Source organism: Amphibalanus amphitrite, unplaced genomic scaffold, assembly GCF_019059575.1.
Source record: "Amphibalanus amphitrite isolate SeventyFive unplaced genomic scaffold, NRLGWU_Aamphi_draft 000187F_arrow, whole genome shotgun sequence".
Taxonomy (NCBI): Eukaryota; Metazoa; Arthropoda; class Thecostraca; order Balanomorpha; family Balanidae; genus Amphibalanus; species Amphibalanus amphitrite.
Window position 1 is genome coordinate 476,810 of NW_024881682.1, and position 10,297 is coordinate 487,106.

At 47.1% G+C, this 10,297-nt stretch overlaps 1 protein-coding gene and 1 non-coding gene across 2 annotated transcripts; both read left to right on the forward strand.

Moving 5' to 3' along the window:
- The first annotated feature begins 3,894 nt into the window (after nucleotides 1-3,894).
- Nucleotides 3,895-3,967, forward strand: Trnar-ucu. The gene has a single exon. It is a non-coding gene; the product is annotated as a tRNA-Arg (tRNA).
- A 1,383-nt stretch (nucleotides 3,968-5,350) lies between these two features.
- On the forward strand, nucleotides 5,351-9,012 carry LOC122384365. Its single transcript, XM_043371717.1, has 3 exons — nucleotides 5,351-5,517; nucleotides 7,306-8,308; nucleotides 8,810-9,012. Exons 1-2 carry the CDS (start codon nucleotides 5,373-5,375, stop codon nucleotides 8,175-8,177), a joined length of 1,017 nt encoding a protein of 338 aa, XP_043227652.1. The 5' UTR covers nucleotides 5,351-5,372; the 3' UTR covers nucleotides 8,178-8,308; nucleotides 8,810-9,012.
- Nucleotides 9,013-10,297: the final 1,285 nt, after the last annotated feature.

The window sequence follows — 10,297 nt, forward strand, 5'->3', positions numbered from 1 at the left end:
AATGACAATTGGCAAATTTTGACCTTTGATGACCTCTGGTGACCCCAATATTGCTCTAAGGTGAAAAATGACTGAAATACTTTCAAACGTACGCATTAAGAGCTATCGACTGCTTTTTACCGCGTCTTTCTAGCCCTCTTAGTTTTTGAGTTAGAGGTGGGTGGTAACATATGCCCCCCCTCACTAGGGCGAAGTTGGCTGAGACCGCCACTGGGGCGCGGGTTAACCCTCGCCCGTAAACGGCGATCTGCCACCTTCGCCCATGCAGGGGGGGGGGTTGGTGCGACCCCCCCCTTGGCGTTTGAAAACGGAGCGTCGTAGAGCTTAGCGGAAAAGACCAACGGATTGCTCTTGCCGAGATCTCGCGATTGGTGGTATATTTTTTGGTCCTAGGTCAACATTTGACCTACTTTTGACCGGTCAAAGGTCAAATTTTCGGAAAAATAGACTTTTTTCAACTTTCCGCGGCGATTGCGGCAAAACGGTGGGAGATATCGACTTGAAACCTTCACTATCGTGTTCCTTGATCAATTATCTATCGTTTGGTATGTATTTCGTTTCCCTAGCTCTAAAAATGGCGCGTTGGGAGCGCCGGAAGTCGGCAAGGTCACAGTCGGCGGCAGAAATTCGAAAAATCAAAATTTAAATTTTTGAAATCTGATTGTATTTTTGGATTTGGAAGGTCCATTTGCTCCCTATAGAAGCTAATATTGCTGCATATTCCCATTGAGGTGACAAGAATTAGCAAAATAGTGGTTCGGGCGCTTTTCAAAAATAGTACCGGACGCTGTTCCTCTTGTGACGTCATAGCTCCGTGACCTGACCTGACCCGGTCAAGTTTCTCATACCATATGATAGCCAATACTTGCCCCAACATGCATGGGAAGTTTCATCACGATCCATCAACCGATGTCCGTACCACCGGCAGGAAACCTCGGGCGTTGGCACTCAGTTTGTGAAAATCCGGCCGGAGGCTGTTCCCTTTGTGACGTCATAACTCCGTGACCTGACATGACCCGGTCAAATTTTTTTTATCAAAAGATGCGCAAGGTTTGCCCCATAAGGTACCCAAAATTTGGCGGCGCTGCGCGCCGCCGTTTTTGCACTATTTCCGAAAAACCTCAGGGGGGGGGGTTGCACCAACCCCCCCCCTACATGGGCGAGGGTTAATCGCATAGTCATAAACTATGCGGCTAAAGTCATTTTTGGACGCAAGAAATTTGATCATGTTTCTGACTTATTACATAAATTAGGCTGGCTTAAAGCCAGTGAGCTTGTCGAGTACCATACTCTGTGCATGGCTCACAAAGTGCGTCGCACGGGAGTGCCTAAAACGCTTGCCGACAACCTCATTTTGAGGTCGGACATTCGCGACCGCGATACTAGGCAGAATAACAATCTGCAGGTACCTATGTCCTGTACAGAAATGGGCCGGAGACGTTTTGTAGTCGCGCACCCCGACAATATAATGCTCTGCCTTATGATCTCACACTACTGCCAATACCAACGTTTGCTAGCAAGTTGGTGAGCCATATATGTGACCGACCTGGACATGCATAATCTAAATACCTGCGTTCTTGATGACATGTACGTTAGTGTAGGGTAGACCGGGGCAAGTCGCCCCGCCGAGGTAAAACGCCTCACCGATGTTTCTCGGAACTGGCAGAGTTCTGGGGAAACATCCTCTCTTCTATAAAACGTGCACTATATGATCATTATATGAGCAGACTGGAAAGAAATTGTGTTAACTCTTTCGGGAGATATAGCCAAAAATGTGTTTTTTGAGTGATTTTTTATGTTTTGTTGTCAGATTATGCATCATGGCGTTCTTTTATGGTCCACATCAGGTCAACGACTGTTATGCATTTTGAACAACTATTGTCTAACGCTTATCATGTCGGGTTGGTTAGTGTTAAATTATGACTTGCTGGAGTGCAAAGCGTTGTTCTCTGACCGAACTACGTGATGGGGTAAAACGCCCCAGTAGGTCGCGGGGCAAAAAGCCCCATGGGGCGTTTTACCCCATGTGTTGTTCGGGCTACCCACTTTCTTATGTTCGGTAGCTGGCGAACAGTAAGTTTCTATGCCTTTATGTGTATTTTTCTCAGCAACTGGATGGCAAAGGAAGTATTCTGTAAACATATGCATTGCAATAATTTATTATTTGGTCCTTGAGGCAGGTGAAAAACCTGCTCATACAATAGTGTCGTAGCTGAACACCTGACAGGATGGAACGTGCTAACTTCAGTGCCGTGCCTCCAGAGGTCTAACGGACCTCTCATATAAGATTTAGCCAACTACCATGTTTAATCTTTAATCTAGAGTGTGGGGCTTCTTGCCCCAGGCCGTGGGGCGTTTTGCCCTGGGGCTGGGGCAAAATGCCCCATTTGCAGTTGCTTTACAAATCGCTTCCTAGCTGGTAGTCCGATCATAGGTGAAATAATTTGAGGGGTGGAATTTAAAGTAAAATGTCCAAAGAACGCATTGAGCACAAATTTAGCCTTCCAGGTCATGTGGGACAAAAGTTATGTAGCAAAATAAATTATCTGGGGCGTCTTGCCCCAGGCTACCCTACTTGAATGTGGCTTGAATGTGAACATGAATGTGTACTTGAATGTGAACATCTCGAACAACCATCCCACTTAATGTTACATTCAGCGTGCAACCTGCAATTTAATTGTTAGCAATTATTATTATCGTTTTTCGTTATGTTTATCAATGCTGCGGCATTTGTGTTGTGCTCACTATATGTATGATGTGATGACGCCACTGTTTTTCGTTGTTACCGATCCTTTTGGAACTGTAATAGCCCCAAGTCGATTGGGGAAAGTTCCGAAACAATGTGAATACAATGTGAATGTGAATACAATAGTTCACATCGCTCACATGATTATGTGTTAGCATGGCATTGCAAAACGTTAAAATACCTACCATGTCTTTTGCAGTTTTACCTGATCTGTGATGGCACTGCCGGTATCGAGATAAATAAGATTTGCCTGAACAATGTTCTGTCCTAAACAATTCTCGATAATAGTTTGATTACCGTTACAATTAAGAGATGAGCTCAGTAAAGTTAATTTTTAGGGATAATCAGGGGTCGGCAATGACACGGGTCGTGAGCTTACCGTGACCTTAATCGCCCGGCTGGGGGTGGGGACGTTTTTGGTCCCACCTGCCAGGTTTTTGCTTGCGAAAATTATACCTTTGGTGACCTCCAGTGACCTCAGCAACCTGATCAAAAATGACTGGTATAATTATGAAAGGTCTCACAGCGAACTATCTATACTGCTTTTTAACGCGTCTTTCTAGCTTGCTTACCTACTTTCCGAGATACGAAAAGTAGGTATCTGGTGTGGCCAAAAAGGCACCCCTCCCCTACCATGGCGAAGCTGGCTGAGAGGCCCACCCGGTCGCGGATTAAAACTTTAAAGGGAAATGCAATGACCTCACCTGAAGGGTCATTGCAGAACTATGAGATAATGTGTAGAGTAGGGCGTAAGCATTCGGTTCGGGGCGAACACAAAGCACTGCGGACCACCGACGGTGAGCCGCAGCGGCAGAGACCGTCCCGGTGATGACGGTAAGACGGGACAACTCGCGCTGCCAATCAAACGGTCACCCCGTAGAGAGTGCATGTAGTCCAAAATCCATCGGAGGACTTGCCGTCACAACCCATCGCCATCCCACAAAGAGTTATGTGAGTAAGATGCAGATGGGTCTGTCATGAGGCAGACAAGGACGGGTGATGATGGTTGACTAAAAAATAATCTTTTTTGTAAACCGATGATGTCTATTTACAATCCAATACGAGCAATATCATACGTGAGAAGGCTTACCAATGTACACATTTACATTATAGTTTATATTAAACTATTAGGACATAAGTCGACGGCTGTCCCTGTAGCGCAGTGGATAGCGCGTTGGACTTCTAATCCAAAGGTCCCGGGTTCGAATCCCGGCAGGGATGCTTTTCGTTTAGTTATCAGTTGTAGTTATCAAAACCACTATCTCATAGCAGCTATTTCACAACTTTGTTTGAACAAGTTCAACAACTGAATAAAGGTTCAAACAAAACAAAAGAAAACTTTTCGCATTTCAAGCAGTGACCTTATCTCTGAGACTACTGCCCTTTGTATCACGTTATAAGTGACGTCCTTGTGATCATATTGTGATCACATTCACAAATCACACGCTGTTACAGATAATCAAATATTTTTGAAATATGAAATTGAAAGTCCCTTCGGCTGACCCTCTCAGCCCTTATTTGCAAGGCAAATGTCAGTGAGGTGCTGCCACCATGGTACAAATAAGGTCCTGCCATCTACGGGCTGTTTGAGAGAGTTGCCACCAGGTGTCGCTCGACCGCCGCCTCGGCGGAGTGCGGAGTGCGGAGCGGACCTGCGGAGTGCGGCTGAGTGCGGATCTGTCCCAAGCAGGGGTTCCGCCATCGAGAGGGTCGCGGGGGTCCGAACCCCCCCCCAATAATTTCACTTCCGTAATGCAGCCAGAGGTATTTGGGTGTGCATTTCTGGGTTGCCCCCCCCCCATCCTGAGACCGCGGCGGAGCCCGTGGTCACAAGAAAAGGCCGATCGATAGCGGTGGATCCAGAAAGGTGGTTTTGGTCACTGCGGGGAGAAGGATGCACCCCACAAAGCATTAGTCATTCGAGATCGAATCTGACACCCTCCCCAGCCGAGAGGTGTCAGTTGTCACCTCGTGATGGTGTTCTCACGAGCTCTCTAAGTTGACATACTTGACCTATATTCAAGCTGACTGACTCTTGTGACAGTGACAGTTGACACTAACCACATTTCCAGGTTAGGTCAGGTAACTGACCTACGATGATTAACGGTAATCTGTCGCCAGCCTCATGACCTGAGCGGCTATGACCTGACTTTTACCTGAAGTCATAACCTTTCGCATGGACAAGTTAGTATAGCATTCAAGATGGCTGAGCATGACGTGAGAGGATAAGCACGATGTTAAAATCACCGTTCCATTACCATTTTTACGAAATTATTTTCAAAACCGGAGTCATACACTCGGCTATTTGACCTGACCATAGTGGTCAACGGTTGTTCTTATGACTTTAAATCCAGTCTATGGTATGTATAGGCTACCAGTTGAAGCATGAGAACTGAGAAACATGAAAATCATGGGAAAATAGTTCACGCATTCTATTGTGACGCATAGTGTAACGAGGACATGAGTGAATATGTGTAAACATGTGCACCTCTCTCATATAAATTGTCACACACACCACAAAGCGTCGTTGGTGCGTCAATCGCCAGTTTAGCCGAGTGCGCGCGACCGCCGTCTGCGGTGACGCCTGTGGCCTTTCGGAAGTGACATCTGACTGAGTGACTCCTAAATGACCCGACATCTGATTGACCGACCCCTTGGCGACCGGTGTTTAGCTGCCAGCCCCTGTCGCACTCTGACAGGGTATAAAGACGTGGCAAAACGGAGGCGCCTGCCTCTCCTCCAGTTTTCACGGAACACGCCGCACGCACTTGGTGAGTGTTGTGTGCACTTTGCAGTAAGGCATACAGCGTGCTACCATGTAATTTTTGGTTATGATTGCAGCAATTCAACATAGCTAAGAGTGGGTAATCGCGCAAGTTTTATCAGCTATTTACTGTTCACTCCATTTGCTATTCCCCTCATGCGAAACAAGCGATTTTTATATACAGCCAACTTACACATTCTTTATATTTTTATCTCAGCCAACTTAGCCATAGTGGAGGGGTTTACAATTAAATCATTTACGAACCCGAAGGCTAGGGAACTAGCAAGACGCATAAGGAAGCGTTGGAGAACTTTATCCATGTTTTGCTTTTATTGCTATTTTTATTATAATTTTCATAAAATAAATATCTTCCTTAACCCGCGACCTGGTGGGGGGGGGGGCTATTTTTTGCCCCCCCTCCAGACTTTTCGATATATCTCCAGAACCACTGCGCCGATCGTCACCAAACTTTCAGTACCCTCCCGGACATCAATTTTACACATTGTGACCAAAAATTTTTCCAAAGGCTATGATAGGTTGGCCGGAAATGACGTCAGAGTGACGTCATGTTCTGCCGTTTTCGACCCAAAAAAGGGTTTCGCGGGAAGAGCTGTCAGGCCTATAGCTTTGCAAATACAGAAAAATGATACAGACATAAAAGCTGTAGAATGGACAGGGCTACAAAACTGCTATCTCGGATTTTTGAAATTTTTTGATTTTGACCCCCAAAAATCAAAAAATAGATTTTTTGAATATAATAGCCAAAAAATCCTAAAAGTTTTTTGAATTTCGAAAAAAACCGGAATATATGTGATAGTCCTTACCGCCTTCTATCTACATACCAAATTTGAGATCGATACCTCTTTTTTTGGCCAAGTTATAGCGAAAAAAACTGTTCAAAATTGATGACGTCAAATTTTCAAACTCAATTTTCAAACTCGAATCAATACCCATTTTATGCAAAAATATCAACTTTGAAATTTGACCTTTTTTGACCTGACCTTGACCTGATCTCCACCAGAAAGTGACCTAAACCGTACCTGATGGTCTTATAACCAACACCATTGAGTTGGAAATGAAAAAACTGGCCATAAAACATGCATCGCATAACCTTAGTAAAGTTGGGTTCATGTGGTGACCCTTGGTGACCTTTGGTGACCTGACCTGTGACCTGACCTGGTATGACCAGTGACCTCTAACAGCAACATATCTACTAGGCAATTGACGCCCTATCGCTGATTCCCGACAAAATGCGTTTTCCTCGGTGTTATAGCGCATTCCCTAGAAGACCCGTGAACGGTGAAACATTTCATCTTTGACCTGACCTGTGACGTCATCGGTGACCCCGAGGTCAATAAAATTTGGTTTCCTTCGACAAATTTGACAGGCCTTTCGAACGCCGTTTGAATTTTTCGGATCCGTCCAGTAGTTTCGGAGATACGAGGGGGGGGGGGCAAAAAATAGCCCCCCCCCCACCAGGTCGCGTTATAAACAGACCCCACCAGGGCGCGGGTTAAGGCAAACACTCAGAGCTATGTTTTTTCTTAAAGACATAAAACCGGTCAACAATGATCTCGAGCCACCGCATTAGCTCAGGGTCGATATGTCTAAGGAAAAGTAGCTCACCCAGCAATTTTATCATTTTTCAAGTAACGTTTAAGCAGCTAATCACTATTCACTGCAGGAGGGGTGGTATGTTTTCACCCGCTGGCCTCTCTCGTTATGTGAACGAGGCTGGCTTGACGAGGGATGAGTCTCACCATTGATCACTGACAGAGACCCTGCACCGCCACAGGCACCATGACTCACCTGCTGCTACTTCTGCTCGCCCTGGTGAGCTGCTCTCACGCCTCCATTATCCTGCGATTGAACACTTCAGCGGGCGAGGTCGTGCCTCAGGCTCGGTTCTACCTGGTAGCGCTGCGTCCCGTAGCGCTCAACATCACCATCTGCTCGCCGCCCATGCCGCCGACGTGTGACCTCAACGACCCGGAGGCGTCCTACGTGGTGCAGCGCGCGGTCCGGCTGTCGGGCCACGCGCACATCCTGCTCGACGGCCGCACTGTGCGCACAGAGTTCGCGCTACAGGCGGCCACCGGTCAACTGAGCGCCGCGGCCGGCAGACAGGCGGCGCTCGACCTGTCGGCGGAGATCCTGGCCAACACCAGCTCTCCGCTGCTGAACCGACCGCTGGCCCCGGACGAACTCAGCCTGGCCTCCCTCTCCATCGCCCGCAACGTCCCCAGCTGCGTGCGGCTGACTGTGCCGGTCGTTCGCGACATGTGGGCCGGCTTCGCGTACCGCCAGGCGCAGCAGGTCAACTTCACCGCCGCCGACCCCATCGGCCAGTTCGTCGTGGCGTCGGTCCTCTTCCTCTCACAGGACGAGAGGCCGGTGAACCGTCCGGACGCGCTCAAGTTCTCTCAGTTCGTGCGCGGTCGTCTGGCGCAGCTGGTGGGCGGCAGCTGCACGGAGGTGCCGGCCGTGCCGAGTCCGTCCTCCCAGCTGGTGGCGGTACAGAAGGAGCGCAAGGTCATCCAGCTGGTCACCGTGTGGACCAACGGCACCGTCACCGTCAAGGAGGTCACGCCGGCTGAGGTGGTCCAGGGCGTGCCGTTCGCGCCCAACGGAGACGGCACCCTGCTGGTCGGCCGCAGAATTGTATGAATGGGTGACACAGGTGTAAGCATGTCTTGAAGCTGCTGTTTGTACTCTCAGAAATCTGGGTAATATCAGCCTTTTGAAGCATGTTTAAGTTCGTATCACCCGCGGTATGTTCGCAACGAAAAATTTGTTAAAGGGACTATCCCACCTTCTAAAATGTTGTTAAAACCAGTTAAATTGTGCCCGACTTTATAGATTGGATGACCAGGAACACGGTTCTGGCATTTATTTTTCATTAAACATCTTAGGCTTCCCATATTCCAAACACAAACTTTCAAATATGTGACGTCACAGCCCAAAATTACCTCCTTCCCCAGGCCACATTACTGTCATAAAGCTGATTCTTTTTACTCTGTAGGCACCACAACAAAGTTCAGACCAAGTTTTAAGCGATTTTTCAACGAACAAACCCATTTAAATCAGAATGACTAAACGAGGTGACGTCACACTAACGGTCACTCCATGTTGAAGATAGGGCCTTGTACAAGGCCCATTTTCAAATGAAGGGAACGAATTTCTTCAACACCAAGAGGCCGCGGGGGTTGCAACCTAGATAGATAGTGGTTTCTGAATCTCGCCGCAAACTTGGCTATCTCAACTCAAACCCCATGTTAAAGGTGGGATAGTCCCTTTAACTGATGTACGAGAATTATGTGGAGACTATGTGACAGGAATTTTAATACAAAGCATGCATACAAAGCGTGTAAATAAATACAATAACACCATATTGCGTCAAACAGTTAAACATCTACACAATATAATGAAATGATGCGTTTGTTTGTATCAGAAAGTGTTTGATTATTTATGAAAAGCGATAATGTGAACAAATACATTGCATAAACCATTTGGTTACCACTGAAGTACATCAGGGGTCTATGCTACATATTCATCAAAAACGATTTAAAGATCGTTTGAAAAAACGAGGTAACGATTTGACAAGTACCTACAGATCGCTATAACATTCACGCTTATGAGAAGCGTGAACCCTAAAGGAAGACGGTTTCGGGTGGATATATAGGTGTAGAGTGAGCAGCACAGTAGGTACAACCCTCTGCAAACTGCGTGGTAGGTATTCTTTTTTCGACAAAACCGAGAATAACGCGGGTACTTTGCTATCGGTCACTCGGAAATCGTACCTAACAGCAAGACGCACGAGACTCCGCACCTTAGGTTGGCAATTTGGCATTACCATCGTATACATTTTCCATCCAGTTTTGCAACAAAATCCAAAAGTTTAAATTTGCCCCAAAATCAAACTTTTGCATTTTGTTGCCACGCAAGGCATATACTTCGTTTAGTGATAGACCCAATCGAAGGAGTAGATCATGGCGCATCTATGTGCAATGAGTTCCGACCAACTGACAACAATAGTCTTTGAGTTATTACCGGTTTTGTCGAAAAAAGAATACCTACCACGCAGTCTGCTGAGGGCTGTACCTAGTTGGCATGACTTGCAAAGCAATGACGAGTTTATATCAGTTATTACAGCAGCATTTTACATCAATTTGGCGTGCTCGCAGTCCTCGTGAACCGGCACCAGCCAGCTATTCACATGCAGTTGACGATTCTTTCCGGTATTATCGTCTGTGACCTCCGGTCACGATCCCGTGACTCTGCCAGGTATGTTCAATTGTTCATACGGCGGCTGACAGTCGAAATAGTGGGACTAAGGTTTCAGGGGGGGGGGGGGTGGAAGGGGGTATAGGACCAGTAAATGTCCGAGACAGGCAAGCCGCATGAGTTCAACAAATATGCATGTTTGAGCGAATGCTGGTCCATGCGGGCATCATTGAGTGTTTGTAGGTAACAGATTTGAACACTTTTTTTTTTTACTGAGTTTCGTTTAGTCGGAAAAAGTTGTTTTTATCTTCAGGCTTCCGTCACTATCAAAACACCTTGCAATAGTCTCTACCCAGCAAAACACCACGCTCAACTCAAGGCTACCGTACCCTGATAAGATCTCCAGAGAAGATCCATGTCTTCTGACCGCATTATGCCTACGCAGCACCGTCCCAAACCGGCTGGGTGCCACAGGCTCTGTCCCAAGGCTAGCTCGCGGTTGGTTGGGGAGTGGTCATCTCCTCTGGTCGCCGCCCCTTCTCGCCCCTCCCCTCCTCCCCCGC

What these genes read in the sequence shown, in the direction of transcription:
- LOC122384365 (XM_043371717.1), top strand. Translation starts at nt 5,373, where the DNA reads ATGACCCGACATCTGATTGACCGACCCCTTGGCGACCGGTGTTTAGCT. An exon ending in GAACACGCCGCACGCACTTG is followed by an intron (nt 5,518 to 7,305) that starts GTGAGTGTTGTG and finishes GCACCGCCACAG; the next exon opens with GCACCATGACTCACCTGCTG.